Source organism: Mytilus trossulus, chromosome 9 (assembly GCF_036588685.1).
Source record: "Mytilus trossulus isolate FHL-02 chromosome 9, PNRI_Mtr1.1.1.hap1, whole genome shotgun sequence".
In the NCBI taxonomy this organism is placed as follows: Eukaryota; Metazoa; Mollusca; class Bivalvia; order Mytilida; family Mytilidae; genus Mytilus; species Mytilus trossulus.
The window spans coordinates 39,568,606-39,592,567 of NC_086381.1; the positions used below are offsets into that span (position 1 = coordinate 39,568,606).

Consider the following 23,962-nt stretch of genomic DNA (forward strand, 5'->3'; position numbering starts at 1 on the left):
TCTACACCTCCAGCATCTCTTCCCTTCTTACTTTAAAGAAGTGGTAAAGATGTACATAAAAAGTTCTACTTCGTAGTCAGAAAATTTGGCAAATTATCTTTTCCTTTACATTGTTAATGTTCAGAATTAACATATACTGGTTGAAAAACGTTACTTTTTCAAAATATTATCTAACCTTTGATAAATTTACCCAATTTCATCATGAACAAGACTGCTTGAAATCAAAACTTTCTAAACAATTCATTTGTAAAAGATTATAATACTATTTTTGAAATCATGACTATTAATCTACAGGACTCATATCTTAATGAAACCTGTGATTTGCCTGTTTCCTATTTATCAAGACTTTAATATGGAGAAACTGGCAAAACTATATAAAACCTACCTTCATAAAATTGACTATAGTAAATCTATATGTTACATTAGGCCTTGTGTTTGCTACTCTAAAATAAAACCACTGTGTATTTTTTGTTGTGTATAAATCATATCTCAGCCAACATTCATAATCTGTTTCAGACCTGAAAAGATGAAATGATCATAAAGTTTACATAAATGTTTAATAGATATATATTTTTGTACACAAACTGTTCAATGACCTTTTTTATGCAATTCTTTTCAATAAGATTTTGAACTGGATTATACTGTTTCATAAAGTTGGCATTGTGGACAGAAATTGTAGCCTTGACCTATGGTCAAGTGCTGACCAAAAATGCATGTAACTGTACCTCATAACTACTGCTAATAACAAACTCCTTTCTTTTTTGTGGGTAATGTGGGCTATGAAGACCTCCAATAAGAAATACTTTTATAGAACATGAGTCTTTCCTAATACGTCATAAAATCTTACAGGATGCATTAATTTTTTCTATATCTCAACATTATACATGTATGTAAATGTCAGTATACAAAACCTGAACACTTATATGGACTTTTGTCATTTCGGGTCTTTTATGGTCGACTATGCAGTATGGACTTTGCTCATTGTTGAAGGCCAAACAGTGACCTGTAGTTGTTAACTTCTGTGTCATTTTGGTCTATTATGGAAAGTTGTCTCATTGGCAATCATACAACATCTTCCTCTATTTTTTTATTTTGGTTATATAGCTGTACATGTGATTCTGTACTTATACATCTTTGTTTTTAGCATACCTGATGAAGGTCAATCTAGAAAAGTGCTTCAGATGCATAACAGTACATTTTATAATGTAATTTTGACTATTTACATTATAGAACCATAATTTAATTCCAATAGTTAAATTGAAATGCTGCATTTTTTTCTGACAGTAATTCTGGGCAATTATATGATTTATTCTTCTTACGTTTGAACTGCCCTGGCAAGATTTCCACTTTCAAATCTGGAATCAAACAGAAGTGTTTTATCCTCAGGAGATTTGAGGTTACATGTTACTTTCTCTGGTCCCGTCCGACATCCATTCACTCTTGATCTCATAAACTGTAAATACAAATAATATAATGCATAATAACTTATTGAGTACTAAACTTTCAGTTGCAATCATAACAAGAGGCTGTCACAACGACAGCAAACCCGATTTATTAACATTTATTTGTGTCCTGGCAATATCGATTATAGGAACCATTACTGATCAATGGTGAAAGTGAAAATAGTCAATATCAAATTTGACCTCCATTTTGTCATCAGAATCAACATATTAAAATCTGAAAAGCTTAGGTTGAATGGTTCATGAGTAAATGTAACGGTAAAACGGTAAAAGTCAAAATCGCCATTATTGAACTTGACCGTCATTTAGTTGTCAGTAACAACATATTAAAATTTTAAAAGCTTTGGTTGAACAGTTCATGAGTTAATGCACAGACAACATTTGATTGCCGCCTGCCTGCCCGACCGCTCACCCCCAAATCAATAACCGACATTTTTGTAAAAGCTTTGGTTGAACGGTTCATGAGTTGATGCCCGGACAACATTTGGTTGCCGCCGACCGCCCAGCCGGCGGACCGCCGTACATCCCCAAATCAATAACCGACATTTTTGTCACAAAAATCTGGTTAAAAGTGGTTTAAAATACCTAAAATAATGTTTTGAGGATCTAAAAGTAAGAGGTTAACTGAACTGTGTTTTGAGTTGTCATGGTTTCAATCAAGTTTTTCTGAACGATTGGTTTTCCCGTTTGAATGGTTTTACATTAGTAATTTTTGGGCCCTTTATAGCTTGATGTTTGGTGTGAGCCAAGATTCTGTGTTGAAGGCTGTACCTTGAACTATAATGGTTTACTTTTATATATTGCTATTTGGATGGAGAGTTGTCTCATTGGCATTCATACCCTATCTTCCTACATCTATTGATCTCAAAAGGTATCTGTTGTTAAATGAGGGTTCGTCTACAATCATGTGTTGTGTGCATGAAATTGATACGGATGTCTTAATATTTCAATAGATGAAGTTTGAAGTCTTTTCTGTGAAATCATACATGGGATTTTTATTTGGTAAATATTCCAATACAAATCAGTCTTACTGAAAACTTAACCTTGGCAACATGAATAGTAAACATTTCATGGTTGGTCAAATGTAATCAATGATAATTTATATCCCATAAATATCTATATATAATTAATAATACAGACTTCTAATAACTGCTTTTAATTGTCGAATCCATTTCATGCTTGATATTTCCAATATTTTTTGTTTCATTATTAATGACATTTTACTAAATCATATTACTTACAAAACAAGCCTTTGGTTCATACATAAATACCAGTCTTCCACCATTTTCTTCTCCTCTTACCATTGGCATTTTCTCTGCTCCAGCTGAAATGAAATCATCAAAATGTATAAAACATCTAATAATATTTTGGTTGAAAACTAAAAGAGGACAGCTTAAACAGCTGGTATTAAAATGATTATCATAGTTACATTATAATTTTATGATACCGCTCAATCCTTGAAAACCAACCAAAATATTGAGGACCTTCCATGTATAGTTCAAAAACACATGATTCTGAAAACTTAACTTGTCCCCTTGAGCTTGAAAAATATTCAATGGGACATGAAAGTTGTTAGACGACCTACATTCCTCATTACTAACATACCAAATATCATTGTCCTACATGTATAGTGACTGAAGAACAGACCTAATCCGGAATTCTTAAACAGGCCACTAAAATACGAAAATTAAGTCAAAGGCAAGTGTAGCTGCCAAACTGTATATATGGTCCACAAAGAGTAAAAAAAATATATAGGACCTTTGCAGGTGTGTGTGCTGCCTTGTAGCAGCATTAGCCTGAACTTTTTCTAAATCTACAAGGGTGTCTGTAACGTGCAACAGATATGGCTCTCTCTCAACATGGGTCAGCCATTTGTTGTCCCCTTCACATGGACTATCATTGTTTTTTGAAGACCATACTTCAAATGATGTAAAAGGAGAGCAAAAAATTCAGTCCCTGAAATTTTCATCACGAAACAGGAATCAAACATTTGGGTTAGTAGTACCATGCACTAGCCACTACACCACCACTCTCTCATAAGATAATTTGTTCACATTGTTTCATCTTGAAAAACTTTCATACATGATAGTTGTCCGTCATACTGATTTTCATTCATTGTTGTGTATAAAAAAAAATATGCTGTTGGATTTTTTATTTGAATTGTATCACATTTTCCATGTAAATTAAGGCAATGGGTTTTGTTCATTGTTGAAGGTCCCTTAAAGTTTATTACATCACAGTAGTTTGGATTCCAGTGAATAGCTGTCTCATTGGCAACCGTATTTTTCTCCTTATTTTATATTCATGCAAATATGTTATTTTAAGTGTAACTATGGATAATATATAAAGGTTATTTGCAAACTGTCAACATTGGCAGGTTTTTTTTCTATCATAAATATATACCTTAGACTGGTCAGGACAGATAAATACCATTTAATTTTCTATGTACAAAATAACGAAAACCACATAGTATTACTTCTTTAAAAAAAGTATAAAGTGGGTCATTTCAAAATTTTGATTTATCATTTAATTTTATTTCTTGTTTACATATTGGTTATATAATGATGCTTGTATGAGAAAATAATTTATATTTTGACATTTATTGCCTTTTTCTTTTAAAATATCAATAACCATTTATTACCTAACATTTCTGAGGTATGTTTTTAGAGAATTATCCAAGTATAAAAAAAATATTTCATGCCAATTATGAAAAATTGGCTATAAATCAAATATTATTGGTTCAAAAAGTATATTTTAGTTTATTTATGTTGAAAGTTGATATCCTTTTTGTTGAAAATTTAATTAAAATTATGCACCAATAAGTTCAATATTTCAATAAATAAACAAGAAAGTTATTCACCCTTTAACAAGAGCAACTTCAAAACTTGAGGCCTGGTATCATGGGCCATTAAGGACTGTCAACTGTTAAGTGTAACGGCTTGTAAGTTTAAATAGATATGTACAAGTGTTTAATTAAATATTGGAATAAATTATTATATCCTTGTATAAAACCAATACATATAAACAATCCTGGCTATATATATAGTATTGTAAATTCTTCAAGGGAACACAAAGAGAACAGCTTTAGTGTAAAAACATTTAAAGAGGCTATTAAACCCCAATTGACATCAGAAGTTTGAAATCACACACCACATTAAATACGTCAATAATTAAATTTTAAGTCCTTGATACAACTATAGAAGAATTATTGTTGACTAAGTTTTTCCCCCCACTTTTTCTTATGGTTTATAATTTGATATATGTGTGAAGTATACATGATATAAATATGAAATTTAGAGATGAAGTGTATTTGCCAACAAATTTTATAAAATGGCATTTACATTCATGTACACCAGAGTACACTTCTCTATTTTCCAGTATTGAAAGAAAATCTCTTCAGTAATTAAACAAAGCGTTTTAAGTTTCTATCAGTTTCTATCAGGATTGCATCATACAATCATTTTTTGCTAAAAAAAAAACCACCATTTTCATGCATATGAATTTGTTTGCATCTCTATTTGCCATTTAATCAAAACTAGTTTTGTTTTATGTTGCATTGAATATAAAAAATGGTGAGATGTGGTATGTTTTCCAATGAGACAGCTATCCATCAATGTTCAAATGAAGCGGATGTTAGCAATTACAGGCAACCATACAGCCTTCAACAACCAGAAAAAAACCATCCTGAATTTATATTTTGCCATCTGTGACCATGATTTTTATGCATTTACTTGCCACTAACAGAGAATCAATAACAAAAACTGAAACTGCTGAAAGTGCCAAAAAAGTTTGTTGTTTAAAAAGTTTTCCAGCAACTTTCTCTAGTAATGGTCTATATCTTCAGGAGTATTCGTTAATATGAAAGACACTGAATGTTGACGATATAATTTCCACGATGTCTGTATGACATTAGAAACTGACTTACAACAATATAACTTGTTTACTTACTTGGTTTATAGAATGGCTCAGGTTCGGGAGGAATATAATACATATGTTTTATTTTTTCATTCAACACTTGAATTTCTGAAGGCCTGTAACAAAAGAAGAAATTAAAAATATCTTTTTATTTACTTTGTAAATACAAAAAGGGAAAATATCAATATTTGTTGAAACTATATAACAATGGGGGTGTGACAAAAATTACAATTTCCAAGTATCTGTTAAATCAAATATTTGTATCTGACATGTTGTATACAATATTTAATGAATAAAGGATAGTTAAATGTGAAATTAGTTTGTAGCAATAGTTCAAAGATCTGAAGCTTTGAGATCAATGTTAAAATATCCTTAATTAACAATTGTAATGGTGTGTTGTTAAGCAAAGCAAAAGGATTCATTTGCATTAGTTTCTGGAGATTATCTATACAAGTATGTATCTAAAATATACAGATCATAGCCATGGTTATTGAATTTTCAGTATAAAAACAGGGAAAAGCTAGGTAGACTTCAATGGGACAGCAATGCAACAGCACAAAGTTCCAGTAACAATTACACACATCTAAAGGTCCCTACTCAATCTTCAAAAGTAGACTTGAATCATTAACTAAGTATATCTATAAACTGCACTTGGAAAAATTCTCCAAACTTTCTGAAGATTTACAGGAATAACTTCTGTGTCAAATTAGAAAAAAGACAAACAAATATCAGATAAATTTAGGTTGCTGTTTGACTTCCAGTGGCAAAATAAATTGATATTCAAGAGGAGAACATGTTAATGGGCCATGTTTTTTTTCTTAGACAGACACATTTATGCAGATTTTCTGTTTAACAAGGTAACAGTCTGTAGGAAGAGTTGTCACGGCACCTTTACACATAACTCTGCGCTAACCAGTCTTTGATCTATCTACTTCAGCAGAGAAGCAGCAACTTTCAATTTTAAAGTCTTTGGTATGACCCAGCCAGGGTTCAAAGTTTAAACCCAGTACCTTAAGCACTCTAGACAAGCATGCTGCCACAAGACCACCAATGCAATTATATAATACTATCGTAAGCAATATAATTATTGTTTTTTTACTTATTTGCCATCATTCTATGTACCATGCCCTATATAGGCTGATAATTGGTTTAATCATGTATTTGTATTAGTATCTGACACAAAGTTCTCAACACATAAAAATAGGAAAAGACAAATTCATTCAAACCATTTTTCATACCAGGACATTTTCAAAAAGATATAAAAATTCAAAATGTCATTCAGTACACATTTCATTGAAATCAACTCATGGAATGTAAGGAAGTGCATATACACCTAATATAGAAATGGAAAAGTCTATTATTGGTGTCTGAAAGCCTACATAATTATTTTGACAAACAAAAATTCCAATACAGCTATTTCATACTTTATAATCCATAGGTTTGACATCATGAACTAAAAAATATTCATTTAACTTTCATCGATATCCACTGATTATTACTGCTCACTAGACTTGTGCTAACATGCTTGCCCTTAAAATCTAGTGCCTAAGGTTGGTTGTTTGATCAAATAGCAGGGAGCATAAAGTGACACTAACTATACACAAGGGGGGAAGGGGGCACCAACACACAAGTTAATTTGAATATGGTAAATGCTGACATTTTTATCTTTTTAAACAAAATGATAGGTATACAGTATACTGTGAACAATAGTACTGTAGTGCTTGATATAATTTTATAACAGGTATACATAATTATTACCATCGAGCTGCTTGTTGTGGACCAAGTTCTTTAGACAATGCAAACAAACTCCTTGGTTCTCTAAGTTTTGGTACCTGAAAATACAAAAAAAATATCATGGTGTGTCTATTAAAGAAGAATTATAAGTTTACTGCACACTATTTAAAGACCAATTATAGAAACAATGAAAATGATAAATTGCTTCAGTACTCAGTCCATCAGATCAAAAGATAAGCAACATAGTTTTACCTGATAAAAGTGATATATATATAAATGCTTACAATTCTTTTTATAATTTAGATCTCTTTCCAGTTTTGAGCTATCAAGAAAATGAATGAATAAGATTAAACACCAACATCTAAGGGTAAAGAAAAATCAAATCTTGCTCAACAAGTTTCATTGGCTACATCCCCAATACTTTTTGATGATATATTTTCTTCTACAAAACATGATTTTCCCTAAGGATAAATAAAAAAAAAATGTCCTGAATGGATAAAAATCATCACACTGAAAGTTTTACTGAAACTTGAATTAGAATTTCAATTTGGTGCATTGTGGTTTGTTCTCATATAAAACCTGTATGCCAAGACAATGAAGACAAGCTACAGATGAAAAGGGATAAGAGTAACTCGCAAAATGTCTCATGTGTATATTTATAACTGATGGTCACACATATCACCACTGGAAAACATTAAATTAGACCCGTTGCAGCATAGTTTCAATAGTTAAATGAGAAATTTGTCTCCATAAAAAATAGGAGCTGACTCTGAAAGAAAACACATACCATGCCTTTGCCATCTTGATAGCTGTAAACCAGCTGTGTGGTTCGTAATAACTCTTCTTGTAATTTGTTATCTGCAAGTAAAATTCAAAACATTTAATACTGCTGTACATTAATTATAAACATAATGACTTATTTCTTTTCTTCTAAAATTTCAAACATGCAAAAGACATTCCTATATATAAGATTCTTTTTTTCCTTTCTGCTTACTGGTACTTTAGCTTTCAATTTAAAAATAAGTGTGCAATATATATCAATATTTTTATCATTCAAGACAAGTTCATCACACTAGGCAGTTTTCCTTAACATTTTCAAGTTATAATTCCAGCAACCTTACAAAAAGGGATGCTGTCTTAAATCTGTTTATTGCTTCATCAAAATATAGGTTTTATCTTCCTTGTTTTATACAGCAAAACTTAACACTTTATAAATCCTTTCTTGGTTTTTTTCTGACAAAAATACATAAAAGAATATTTAAGAATCTACAGAAGAAAAAAAAATTCTAAACCATTTAGCCCACTATTATAATAAATATATAGCTAAAAAACTGATTTTGATTATCAAATTTCAATCACTAGCCTCAACCATTGTAATACCTCTAAACAGTCGAGCACTGTGGGAATAATTTTCCTCTGGAGTTGTCTCTGTATAAATAATCTAAGTGGTTACAGCATTTTCATACGATAAAATATATGTATACTTTCATTCATCATATCATCATAGATTTGTTTTTGCTTCAATATACCTCTCCCCCCTCCCACACACACTTTTTTCAAAACTATTTTATTGCCAAGTTGCTAGTAATGATAGATTTTGGACTACCTGAGGCACCTGTTTTCAAACAGTTAATGCTATAATAATTTCGCATAAATTCAACAATCCATTTACAGTTTATCTGCCTATTAAGGTACTTTAGCATTGTTATTTTGATTTATAATGCATACAAATATCTTTTAGCCCCACAGATTAGGTGTATTTCAATTTACACCAAGATATTATGGTTATTGCAAAAATTAGAGAGGACCCGAATGATATTCCAATAGTTTAAGAGTCTGGTTGAAAAATCCATTGTCATAACGGCATATGCAGTGAATAGCAGTGGCAGACGGCCTATGTCATTGCGGCATATGCCATGTATAGCATTGAAAGGAATAATTTTCAGGGTTAAGATTGTAGGAGATCAATTAGTATTTCAGCAATTTAACCTAATATTATGGTAAGCATGATAAATGCAGGTTATCAAGAAAAATTTCATGACAACTTGATGTAAATAATCATATGATCTCTCAAGATTCAACATAATTTTGGCCACAAGATTATAAATGAGAAAAGAATATACTAGCTAAAGTAAGAAACTAAAAGATCATAAGATTAAAAAGTTACAATCATATTTGAGAATTGTAATGACTGAAGTTAAAGAAACATTTTTGTTTAGCTATGAACAATGCAAAGACAATTATCATCAAAACATTAACCCTCTTGGCTCAATGGGCTAAACATTGAAATTGTCTTTGAATTTTAATGATAAAAATAAACAAACAATTTGAATGATCAAAACATTAACGGGTCTACTAAATACTAGTTAATACATAGATACAACAATCTGTCAAGACATTCAAACCTATAAAACCTATTAAACAAAGAACAATAGAACACAATGTCTGACCTGTTAATTCCTACGTAAGTACAAATAAGCTGTGGTCATTATATAACCCCACTCAAATACTCTTTAATCTAAACAGGTGAAAATCTTATAAGAATATATAACAGGTGCTTTCTGATTTCATCCAAATATACAGTTTAATTAAGTTTTTTTCTTTGTAGAGCAATATCTGCAACAGTGTCCACCATGGAATATTAGTCGTTTTGTCAACCAGGTGAAACAGCGATCAAATCATCAATGATTATTGAAAAGCCTCACCTGGACTTCCAAATCAGTCGATAAATACTTACAATTAAGAATGAAAAAAAAGCTGATCTAGACATTATTACAGACAGTATTTACTTATAAAAGTATATCATGTATGTTATACAGAGTTTATTTGGGGACATGCACCCAAGCAGACACATTTCTTACAAATAACAGGCATTTTACTGTAGACTAAGGAAGTCAACTTTCTAAAGAAACACTCTAACAAATTGCTTAGTTTCTGTACAAGGTATTGGGTTATCTTTGATATGCAAAAATGTTTTTAATCTTATACACAAGTTTGACGCTTAACATCTAACAATAAAAAGTTTTTCATCAAAAAAATCTTAAAGGTCGTACAGAGACCTATAGTTGTTAAATTGTGTCATTTTGGTCTCTTGTGGAGATTTGTCTCATTTGCAATCATACCACATCTTCTTTTTTTATGCTTAAAACATTATTGTCGTATCATGATTTGAGCACTATAAAATGACCATCTAGATATTGAAATATGCATTTTTAAAAGGAGCAAACGAGTCATGTGACCTGACAAGCCACACCATGGCTTCAATCAAATCCTGCATCTCCATAAATACTAATCCCAAAACAACTACCATAGGATTAAAAAGACATTTATCACACATAGAATTCAAACAGTAAAGTGATATATGTTTTTAGCATATTTACATTTGTACAATAACTGTATTATCAAGCAATCTGATGGGTGTCTAGGTGACTAAGTCCTCTATTGAAATGCATTGGATATAGATTTAGAAACAGGAACATTATGCATGATATGTGTATTGTATAGTAAACTTAAAACAAGCCTGTAGTATTCTTAGACCATCTTACAACTTGGTCTACACAAGTTATTGCACATGCGTTAGTGAAATTATTGATTTCCTTATACTAAACATAGGGTAGATATAAGAAGATGTGGTATGAGTGTCAATGAAACAACTCCAATGTTCAAAACTATAACTATAAACTTTTTAACTAAGCTTGTAGGTCATATATAGTTAAGTAATGAGTATAGTATGCGATATGGACCTTTTATTTCTGACTATACAGTAGTGGCTTTGCTTATTGACTGATTATTGAAGGGCGTAGAGTGACCTATATAGTTGTTAATTTCTGTGTCATTGGTTTCTTGTGGAGAGTCAAGAGATATCTCATTGGTTATCATACTACACCTTATTTTTTATATTAATAAACTGTGTGAATGTTTGAAGTTTTGCTATGGGAATAGGTTCCAGCCAATTTACTTTTCATTGGCCATGTCAAATGGAATAAAAGCAAAAAATAACCAGTCACTCACATGTAAAATATATGTAAACTAGACATCATTGAAATGGTAACCATTTCAGTGGACCCTGCTGTTAATGACATGTGGTAAAAAATTGTACATCTACATGTACCATGGGAGATGGGGTTGTCAACTGAAACCAAAGTTTTTGACCTCGATCTTTGACCTAGGAAGTTGTACATACGGTTAATATACATGTCAAGTATAAACTTTGAAATCATAACAGTTCATAAAGTTATAGAGCAGACATGATCTATACAATAGGACATGGGGTTGTAAACACAATTTTTTACCTTGACCTTTGACCAAGGAAGTTGTACATATATCATGACATCATGAGATCTTGAGATATCATTCTAATACACAAAAATTAATTCACTGTATCATGAAATGTAGGTCAGTATGATTCAAGTGCTTTTAACAATGTTGTTTTGTATAAGAGAAATGCAGTAGTGAAACATAATTTTCAAATATCAGTGTGGGATACAGATAACATAGTTTGTGCATTTACCAAGTCATGCTATCTGGACCAAGTGTTTATATTTGTTATTGTTTTTTGTATGTCAGTTTAAAGGAGTCTGGTGTTGGTGGTTTGTTGTACTCTGTGGTATTTAATATAGACGATTACTATTATTCATTGTAATGTAAAACTTAGATATAAAACTACACCAAGATCCAGAACCTGACATACATAATAAAATTTGAGAATGGAAATGGGGAATGTGTCAAAGAGACAACAACCCAACCATAGAGCAGGCGCAAAAATGCGGTGGGGTTAAACATGTTTATGCATTCCTTTTTGGGGCCCTTACAGCTTGCTCTTCAGTGTGTGCCAAGGCTTTATGTTGAAAGCCCTTCTTCTAAAATGGTTGACTATACTAATTATGATTTGGATGGAGAGTTGTCTGATTGGCACTCATACAACATCTTATTATATCTATATAAGATCTTTGGTCAGATAAATGTAAACTAATATTACAAGCCATTCAGCTCTCCACATTAAAGTAAAGCATACCACAATATTGAATTTTAATCAGATTGTGTTACAGACCATATTTGTGGCATGGAATGAATAATTTTCAATTCTATCATTATAATATTACCTGCATTTTTGAAAAAATCCAAAGACAATATGTCTGAATTTACAAAAGAAGACCAGGGAAACATTAAGAGGCGATCGTCTTCGTCATCTGAGGAATTCTCCCCATCACTCAGCTGCATATCTATCCCAGGCAACCTGGTGAGCTGATCGCCTCTCCCAGTCATGTTAAATATTTCTTCAATGCTGTTATTCATCGTCTTTTTATATCTTATAACATTAATTCGATCAAATGTCAGTATACTCCTCACATGAATTTTACTTTCCGTCTTTTCTACGTTTGACTTTCAATGGAAGCTTTAATCTTATTCTATTTTGCATCATGATTTAATTCTCATAAATATCAATAGAAAATGTATATCTCTCAATTCTTTGTACATTACAGTCAAGACATTTTAACAAAATATTTGCATGTTTTGCACTATCGAAACATATTTGTCCCACAGAATTTTTAATCCAATTTATATATCCAAAATGTCTGGTGTTTAATCTTTAATGTACTATTCATGTACAGTAACTAATCAATGCATGATATTACGCCAGAGTTTAATCTTTAAGCATTTTGCTTGCATTATAAATGCACTCTGTAAACAACTGAAGAAAACAGACTTAATCGTCTATTATTTTGTAATCAACGACTTATAAAATATTAATGAAATTATTGATAACTCCAATTGCCTTTTAGTTATAAAACACTCAGTTTACCTAATCCATTAAACCACAATAATAACTTCCAATAAATTACATAACAGGATATCAAAATACGTTTTTTTAATTTCCTTTTCTTACATATATTGAAAAAGATATTCTAACTCCAATGAAATGCATTTAACTTTTTCTCACTGACTAGATTCTCTTTTTTGAACACTGATTTAAACTGAACACTTTCCAATGAAAACAGATCCATAGATTCCTATAATATAATTCACATCACCAAAATAAATAGTTCCATTTTAAACTTTCTGAATGATACATATTATGGAGATATTATCCTATTTGAATACAAATCAACTTCATCTAAGTGAAAGCATTGATCATATGGACGACAGTTGGTATTTAAAAGGGTAGATCTAGTTTCAAATGACTGAACCTACTAAAAACGGATCAACATGCCCAAACCTAAAGCCTTTTAAATTTCTTATTAAGTAACAGATACATTGTATTTAAATAATCTTTATGAAATGACAAGTTGGTCAATACTTTTACTGTTATATATTTATTAACCAAGACAAAAGGACTACAAAAATTTATTTGATATTTTGATCATTATTTTTGTAAAAGGCAATTTAACAACAAATCATCAATTTTAGAATCAAACAATGGTTTACTATTAGACAATTGATCCTTTGAATTATAATTATTCACGAATATGAAACATTACAAAGCTAGAAGCTATAATTGACTTTAAAATTATTCCAATGAAAGAAAATGATTATTTTTTCCACCATAAAAATTGCAATGAACAAACTATCATTTTGTCTAAATATTTCATTAGCACAGATATTATCTTCATAATGAAACACAAAACTGTTTTGAATTACCGTGTACTTTTATAGAACCTCAATGGGGTATACTGTACTATGAGTATGAGAGAACGAGTGTTTAAGTTCATTGATTATTTTCGGTTCCATGCCAAAATTGTAGATACTAAATTAGACAAAGTTCTAAAATCTTTCAAGAAAGCAACAGTCTCCAAGCTAGGTCAAATTACATTGTTTTGTTACCGTTTGAGATAAGTCAATGTAAAAAAGAAGATGTGGTATGATTGCCAATGAGACAACTATCCACTAAAGACCAAAATGACACAAACATAAAAATGACACAAACAATGGACTGTTACAAGTAACCTGATGTAAGGCTGAGAGTACTTCAGCTTCGAATTCATGAAAAAAATAATTTGACAATACATTCCACCTTAAAATACATTTGTAAAGATGTAAGTTTACTTTCAACAAACTTCAATATGAATCCAATTATAATCAGAAAACAAAACAAGAGACAATCTCAATCTTAAGATCCTAATTTGATGAGAGCTTAACAATCCCTTACTAAGGTAAACGTTCTATATAAACACAGGAATACCCCACTGGATCAACATATCTATTTAAACTATATAGATTAGTCAATGTAATACATCGTAAAACAGTGTTGCTATTATGCTTGTCAACTGGAATGTTTGAAGTACCTACATTACTTATACCTAGATGTTTGCTTTTTATTACTTATATCTTCTATGTAAACAAATCGAGGACAAATACTCTCCACAGACAAGCACTGGAATGACCTATTGGTCGTCCTTTTCTTTGAAGCTTGTAATGTAATTCAGTAGTAAAGTGTATGAAATGTAAATTCTCTTTCTTCTTATTAATGGTGCATTATTGGTTTATTTTGGTCTACAAAGTGATTTCAATATAGGGTATAATTTTCCGGCTTAAAGCTTTATTGTTTTGTTTTTTTAATGTTTTAGCATTTTCCTTCTTTGATATTTATTGGTTGTACTTATCACCATTTCACTGTTTTTTACTTTTTATAAAGGATTTAATGTGAACTAAGGCACAAATTGTACCAAACATCGTATCAACAGATTGGTACGTCTACAGTTTAATTCTCACAAGAGGTCCTGAGCAACTGAAGACAGAATCCTTTAAATCTACAAATTTTATACCTTTCATTTACAGAAAATAAACCCTATCAGAATAAAAAAATCTCAATGAATACCCATTATCATACCGCCATTGCATTAATAATCCATAATATATCTTTGTGCCTTGCTATCCTCCCCCTTTTTTAATTTGTATATCTAACTATTTTAATAAAGACATGCTTTGTCTACCATATTATCTTATCTACACTTTCTAAAACCATAAAACCCCTATCAAAGAAACTACCATTCATAACCCAACTACTTTCTACCTGTATACTCAGACAATACTAAAACATTACTCTACCATCATCCAGTTCTTTGTCTGATTGAGGATCATTTATATTTCTAAAACTTCCAAATATATCCTCATCTGTAAATATCAGTAATCATACAAAAATCAATGATTATCATCCTCATTGATGAAAATTAAGTTTGGAAGCAGCACAAGAGCAGATTGGATGTGAGTTCATATTAACTGTACTTACAATTTGGAGTTTAGTATGGCGTTCTTTATCACTGAACTAGTATATATATTTTTTTAGGGGCGGGTGCAGGAGTTTCTCTTTGCATTGAAGACCTGTTGGTGACCTTCAGGACTTCTCTTGAACTGAATTTTAATGTGCGTATTGTTATGCGTTTATTTTTCTACATTGGTTAGAGGTATAGGGGGAGGGGGGAGATCTCACAAACATGTTTAACCCCGCCGCATTTTGCGCCTGTCCCAAGTCAGGAGCCTCTGGCCTTTGTTAGTCTTGTATTATTTTCATATTAGTTTCTTGTGTACAATTTGGAAATTAGTATGGTGTTCATTATCACTGAACTAGTATATATTTGTTTAGGGGCCAGCTGAAGGACGCCTCCGGGTGTGGGAATTTCTCGCTACATTGAAGACCTGTTGGTGACCTTCTGCTGTTGTTTTTTATTTGGTCGGTTGTTGTCTCTTTGACACATTCCCCATTTCCATTCTCAATTTTATTCTGCTATTTTCTGTTCCATGCATGGTCAGGTTGTTGTCTCTTTGACACATTCCCCATTTCCATTCTCAATTTTATTCTGCTATTTTCTGTTCCATGCATGGTCAGGTTGTTGTCTCTTTGACACATTCCCCATTTCCATTCTCAATTTTATTCTGCTATTTTCTGTTCCATGCATGGTCAGGTTGTTGTCTCTTTGACACATTCCCCATTTCCATTCTCAATTTTATTTATTAGAAACAGAGAATTAAACATCGAATAAACACTTCATAAAGGTTTCAGCAATCATCAGCTATATTAGATTTGGCCATATAATAACTAAAGAGATTGATACATGAAAGGGTAAGTAAGCATATTTGTTTAGGGCCCAGCTGAAGGACGCCTCCGGGTGCGGGAATTTCTCGCTACTTTGAAGACCTGTTCGTGACCTTCTGCTGTTGTTTTTTATTTGGTCGAGTTGTTGTCTCTTTGACACATTCCCCATTTCCATTCTCAATTTTATTATGGCTATGTATATGATTTTATACTGCACTCTTTCTATTTGAGCAGTCAAAATGCGTTGACTGTATATTTCCATGTCATATACAGTCACTGACCCGATATCACTTTTTCTCATGATATATTCAAATAGAAGTTGCTGAAATAATATTTAATTATTCATACGACCTCTTCAACCTGTCCTTGTTTCCAATGTATATAACGATGCATGGAACTACTCAACCTTGTTTCTTTTTCAATTATTGGAAAAACATATTTCATTTGTTAATAATTTTTGTTTGCAACCTATAAATCATTGTTTTATGCTCATGGTTGATATTTTAGTCCATACTCAAAAGATTTCGTTCACCATTGAGTGTGGTATTCAACAGGTAAATGTACATTTCATTGTGTTGTATATATCCACGAGCATGATATGAGGCCTTTTTAAAAGAGATTTCCCCCAATATTTAAACAAATAAATAACCTTAACGCATTAAACAACAGTTAAAAATGTTTTTTTAGATTGCAGTATAAAGACAATAATAGTGCATTGACTTGACATATCAACGATATAAGGATTCGGCCCGAAACGGAGAAATAGCTCAGCACAGCCTTGCATTTCCCTGTTTCTAAGCCTCATCTTTATATCGTTGATATGTCAAGTCAATGCACTATTATTGTCTATGTACAACTTTGGTAAAGTCAATAACACCCTAGTTTGGAATATCTATGAGCATGTTAAAAATGTGTCACTTCAAAGGAACATGACTACAAAAGATGTGGAAAAACTTATTGCATTGGATGATAATTATGATGATGGATGGCTGAATATGTCCAGTGGCAAATTAATTGTATGTGAATATTCAGGACAAGACATGTTAATGTACTGGTAATATGTATATAGAGAGTTGTCTCATTGCCATTGTCACTCATACCCTATCTCTTTAATATATCTATATACTAGTATGTAATTGGAAAATGGTACATAAATCAAAATCTAAATATCAGGATCTGAGTTAGTAACAATGCAATGTGTCAAAATTTGAAGGTAAAGAATTGCTCCAACATGGAAAGCATTAATTGTAAGCCTTTTCCTCATTTACTGTAAAAATATTGCAGCAGAATTGACCAATTACTTAGAAAGGTATAAATCTTCAGACCTAAACAAAACAAAAATTTAAATCATGTTTGCATATATATGGCAATCTTTAGATTTGGCCAAATTTAAAGTACATTTATTTTGGTATCATAGATACTGGTAAAGCCTGGTAACAAGGGCATATAGGTGAAACCACATTCTAATGTTTTATAAACTTTTTTAGGGCATACCATAATGTTCATTTAACAGGGCTGTAGTCAAAAACAAATTACATGGTCAGTATAGTAATATATTGGCTTTACAAATCTGTTTTAATTTAACAAGGTAATGGTATGTTCTAATTCTTTTCTATTGTTTGTAGTTGTTACTTTTTAAAAGGATTGAATAATAAACCTGTTACAAATCTGTAAAACAATGTAGATCACAGGTATGATAAAATACAGACAGAAATTCAAGACCTCTTGAAGTCTCATTAAATTAATATTCAGTCCAAAGTGCATATATCCATATCTACTGATATGTAAATCTTTTCAATCCCTTTAAATCATTACTAACAACTGCAGATATTTAGTAGAGCATATATATAAAATTTTAATTCAAAACATGCGTTATAAATTTCAAATAGTAAACTCAGAAGATCTACTTTCAACCGAAACAGAAGCATAAAAGCCAATAAACATTACATAGACATGACAAATTTGAAGCCAATACATAATTTCTTAAATATTCTTGTCTTTCAGATATTTACGATTCTAAGAATTAAACATTCTGCCTCATATGTGACAAGTAAGGATTTACAATGTTTTTAACAGGTTTGCTCTGATAAACATAAGAGGAATTTATTAATTAGCTACAAAATTATGAAACCAATATGAAAATTCACAATAATACTGAGCAAGTTCAACCATCTGTAATTTGTAAAAGAATTCTAACAACCTTTCACAAATGATAAATATGGTAAAACAAATGACGACTGAGGTTATTGAAAACTATTTTAAAAAGTACCAATGTAATCCAGACAAATTATTTACCAATGACATGTGAATGGAAAGAAAAACAGGCAGAAAATGATACCACCTACACTAAACTCCATTTTTATTGCTGGAGGTTAAAAAATCAGTTGCAATTCCTATTATATGATATATTGAAACTAAAGCAGACATGAGATATGTCCTAGTTCTGAGAAAAGCTGTCACATTATTATAAGTGAATTTCTCATTCTCTCTAGCCTGAAGAAGTCTTTTAAATTTTTCCTTTTTTATTCCATATTAAATGACAGTTTAACCTAGACCAAGAGCGATGATCAGAAGATCTAAATTTATTTAAATATTTCCAAAAATGGCATAAAAATTCATATAACCTCATTGAAAGGCTTGTGACATTTTAGTCTGCTGCACTGGACAACACCTTAAAACTGTCCCTTAATATGCTGTAGAAACTAACCCTTTTTGAGTTTAAAAAAGAAACTATAATATAATCAATTAGCTCTAACCAAAGGGAAATAATTCAAAAATATTAGCTGACTGAGTTTAACATTGTTTAACAAAGTTGTTTGTGCATTCCTCATATATTCATTCTAATTTGGGGGGATTTTAAAATTAGCATTCTAACATGTGGAAATTATATAAGATATATATAATTATCTTTAATTGGATTGTTTGATTAAGCTGTTTTTTTTTTATAAAGTTCTTCAATGGATCAGCACAGCTGAACATAAAAAGTAAGAGTAGAAATCCTAATGGATTATTTTTATTCCTGAGAAAACCATTTAAAATATCATTCTATGTTCTACCAACCTGGGCAGACCCTTGAGGGTAGTCAAAGAGACTTTGGTACCCTTTTGGTACTTTTGTGTCAATTACAAATTTAAATAAATCCTCCTAAATTGGAAAGCAAAGATCACCAGTTTTTAACAGAATTGTAAAATTCATAAATATGATAAATGTAAAGAAAAAATTGTCTGAAAAAATTAGCAGATAAAATTATTCTGTTTTATTCCTAACTGTGTTTCTTCACTTTATAAAATATCATAATATACAGACCTTCCTGGCATAAATGTAAAAATCTCATCCTTCCTTTCCTTTATCACTTATAATTGTCATTTGATTTTCATGAGTGATTTTAATATTAAAGGTGAATAATTTAATTTATTGTTACAGTTTATTATGTAAAGTGACCAGACAATGGTAGTAAACAAAATTTAAAATCAAAGTGTTTTATTTTAAAGTTTTATACATATATATATATAAAAAAAAAATTGTAAGGGTTCCGCGGAACCCAGTGTCTCGCCTACTTTTGCTGTAAATCGCAGGCTCAACAAAAATGAGGCAAAAAATCAATAAAAATATTCCTCTTGATACTATCCTATGATTGTAAGAAGGTTCTGTCCAAGTTTGGTTAAAATCTAGGATAGTTAATGATTCTTATAAATGTTTTGAAAACTTTAACTGCATACTGTATGTAATGTTAACTGGAAGAAAATCTAAGTCAATTTAAAAGTAAAATACAGAAAAAATGGAGTTATCTTAATACAAAATTTACTTCTGGATACTATCTTATGATCATAAATAAGCTTCTGTCCAAGTTTGGTACAAACCCAGGATAGCTTATTTTAATTTGCTTCTGGATACTATCTCATGATCATAAACAAGCTTCTGTCCAAGTTTGGTACAAACCAAGGATAGTTTAAGAAAGTTATTAAAATTCTAAAAACTTTAACCCATAGAGTGAATGTAATGTTTCCCCGCAGAAAAAACTAAGTCCATTTAAAAGTAAAATACGGAAAAAATGGAATTTATTTTTTACCAAATTTACTTCTGGATACTATCTTATGATCATAAACAAGCTTCTGTCCAAGTTTGGTAGAAATCCAGTATAGTTTAAGAAAGTTATTAAAATTTCAAAAACTTTAACCACAGAGTGAATATTTGTGGACGCCGACGACGACGACGACGACGGAATGTAGGATCGCTTAGTCTCGCTTTTTCGACTAAAGTCGAAGGCTCGACAAAAATCATTGAAATTGCCAAATTTGAATGTTTTGTAAGGACAGAGACTACAGATACAATTTGTACTGATATTATGAAAACCTTCTTCAGGTACTTAGTAGATAGGTAATGAAAGATTGCAAGAGACTAAAATGGCTGTAGATCTAATAGTATGAATGAAATTCAGTTAAGGAAAGTTCTTCTTCCACAATAAATCTAATATACCTGTAATATAACTAAATTGATTAATTTGTGATAGTAACACAACTATCAGCACTATTTTGCTATTTCTTGGCAGTTAAATTTATTGGTGAAGGAAACTTAAGTGCAGGGGGAGAACCACAGACCAACAGTAGGAAAACTAACAATTCTAGTTATTTTTAAAAGATTGAAGTGTATAGTGCATCATTATGACTTCCAAGTGAGGAATTAGAACTCATAACCGTTTAAACTACTGAGACCACACTATACCACAGAGGCCCCGGTCTCAATAACTAATTCATTCTTTATAAACTCTTAGTCAGATCTAGGATAAAAGCATACCAAAAGCATCTCCAAAGTGGATTTGTCAACATGAATTCAGATAGTCTACTGAGGATTCATTAATATTCGTTGGATACCAATTTTCGTGGATTTCGTGGGTACAGGAGAACCACGAAATTCAAATGTTCAACGAATAACAAATTTTCTAAAGGAATGAGTGTAGACTTTGCCAAAACCACGAAATTAAATATCCACAAATATGTAAATTTTCCTCAAACCACGAAAATTGATACCCACGAAAATAAATGAATCCACAGTATAAAGAATTGCCTGACAGAAAGACAACTTTTTCAGACTTTGAGTGACATGATAGATTTTACTTTCAGATTTTTACCTCCATTTTTCTTGCTCTCTGAGTCAGAATCATCATTATCACTTTCACTACCACTGTCACTACTTATGTTATACCCGTATGTCTTTTCCCATTCTGCATAGGAGGAAAAATTGTGACGGAAACCTTGGTTACGACCTGAAAAACATTAATAGTAATTACAACTACATGTACTATAATTCAGGAGTGGAGAATCATGTTGCAGTGCCATTAATTGTAAATGCTTTCATACACACCTGCAAAATAAATTTATTTATTAGATACAATATATTATCATAAAATAAGTGTACTAAATGAAAAGAGAAGCATTTATAATCCAACTAAGTATTTTCCAACCTTTTCAATTGAATATTTGTTATAAAAAGTACAGAAAAACTTAATAATACTTGAGAAATGTATTCAGAAGGGTTTTGAAAATATAATTTTGACAAGATACTGATAATTTCCAAACGGAGAAGGCAAACTTTTTGCTAGAGTAGAAAAAGTTTAAAAGACAGCAGAAGACACACAAACTTCTAGAGTTACTTCCCTTAGGCCACAAACGTGTAGTGAGGTATTACTCTGAGGGTTCAAATTTACCAAATGGTAATGTTTCTTTTTACTCCACTTAATTAATGTCATCTTTATAAAATTCATCTGCAAACCAATATGTATCATTTCTTTTATGTGAAAACTGGTACATAAATATGAAGATCATGCAGTTAGTATTTTTTTTTAACTAGTCCAGTAAAACAGAGCATTCAGACCTCTGTAAAGGCCAGCAAAATCTTTCAAATATTGTTTTTCAATAAAATGATAAAATGTTGTTTTCAAAAAATATCAAATTCTTTCTATGTTTTCGTCATGCTATTTTTAACTAAATATCAGCATAAAACTTTTTCCAAATCAGCACAGTGACATCAAATTTACACAAGTCGTAGGAAGTATTGATACAAATTAATTGTTAATTCTTTTCAATATTCTCAATAATTAGTAAATTCTTGTTTTCACTGGAATAGAGAATTCAATTGAAATTAATGGGTATTTTTTTGAATTTTGCCCAAAATTTCCCGTTTTTATAAATTAATATTTATTTCTCATGTTTAACACCAAAATTAGTAAATCAGCACATTTACTCAAATATTTTATAAAATTTTGCAGTTTTCACATAACTGTACATGCATTACATTCTAGCATCTACAAACAGTATCTAGCATATTCTATCAAAACAATTCAGTAGTCATACCCAAGATGACAAAATGAGCATGCTTACAAGTAATAATTCAGCATTGATTGTTATAATATCAATTCAACAGAATATACAATTCAAACAAATTTCTACAAGAACTGGCCAGACTAAACACACTTCAGTCAAACTCTTTTGATACCTGAGTCTAGTTCAGCTTCGTCATCTTGCTGAACTGTTGGGGGATCTATCAGGGGAGCTAATCTTTGATTCCTCCCTGAAATTTGACACAACTCATAACTTTCGATTCAAATTTTAAAGATTTAGAAAAATAAAGATATGACCATACAGCCTTGTATAAATGTTCTACTTTTAAGCTATAACTGTTATTTAGCTTTAGACCTAATTAAACTGTCAAATGTCATTTTTTTATAAGCAGAAGTTAAAAATGACTCCTGATCTTAAACACAATTGCTGCAACATTCTGTTCAAGTTGTAAAAGAACAATTTACATGTGTAAACCCACATGAATGACAATAAAGGGTTAATCCCATTGCATATAAATCTGCACCTTTAACTATACAGACACATGAGTGAAGTGCAAACTTCTAAAACGCAGTTAAACACCGGTGTACTTCCATAAGAATGACATTAAAATTTAAATGACAGACATTTTCAAGTTTTAATCAAATTAAGTTGTACTACAAATATACAAAATAAATGGGTTGTCAGTACTTTATTGAATTTAATTTGATAAATATCATTTAAAGGACAAATGGTAGAATATTAGTATTTAAATAGTACCCAATCACTCCTTATAATCTTATCAATATTATCATGCTCCCCTATGGTTCATTGCTAAGCAAAATTACAATCTGCCCATGCAAGCATTTTGTGCAAATGATTTTATTAAAATGTTTCTTTATCTTTTTTTCTAATTTGGGTCCCTTTTTTAAGTCTACATATAAAGCTCTTTCTTAACGAATCACATAAAAACTAATATAAGCATATCTTCAATTCAGTCTTAAGTCACATTCAAACAACATACTAAGAATCCTATCTGAATTAAAGTTGTTTTCATACTTCTTCGTCTTATATAAAAGGCTATTTAGACCGCACAATCATTTTCCATTTATTCAAATTACTTATTTGTGTTCAATGATAGAAAATTCATATGTCCTTTACAAAAAGAAATATTATATAATTCATCAGCTAGTTGTTGAACAAACCTAATACAAACTTGGAATATTAATTAGGCTTACATTTTTCTAAATAATCCTTTTCAAGTGTTTCTAAACATAAACTCTTTCATCCCTTTTACAAACAACAGTACATTTGCAAACCTATTTAGAATAACATATTTATCTTAATAATATATATACATCAATGCAGACTTTTTGAGAGGAATAGAAAAATTATTACAAACCAACTTCAACTGGTGTTATGCAACTTTCAATGTTTAATATATATAATACATGTACGGGTAATTCCATATCAATTTTAAGAAGAGCTATTTAAGTATTACGTTTTAT

At 30.8% G+C, this 23,962-nt stretch overlaps 1 protein-coding gene across 1 annotated transcript in view; it reads right to left on the reverse strand.

Annotated features, from left to right (window-relative positions):
* The window catches only part of LOC134682898 (uncharacterized), a 105,404-nt gene that overhangs the window by 61,935 nt on the left and 19,507 nt on the right, over positions 1-23,962 (reverse strand). Inside the window, exons 3-10 of the mRNA XM_063541805.1 lie at positions 22,633-22,707; positions 21,269-21,403; positions 7,897-7,967; positions 7,134-7,207; positions 5,409-5,491; positions 2,702-2,784; positions 1,320-1,453; positions 386-518 (exon numbers count right to left, since the gene is read on the reverse strand). Coding sequence (XP_063397875.1) covers positions 386-518; positions 1,320-1,453; positions 2,702-2,784; positions 5,409-5,491; positions 7,134-7,207; positions 7,897-7,967; positions 21,269-21,403; positions 22,633-22,707 — 788 coding nt within the window. The remainder of the gene's footprint in view (positions 1-385; positions 519-1,319; positions 1,454-2,701; positions 2,785-5,408; positions 5,492-7,133; positions 7,208-7,896; positions 7,968-21,268; positions 21,404-22,632; positions 22,708-23,962) is intronic.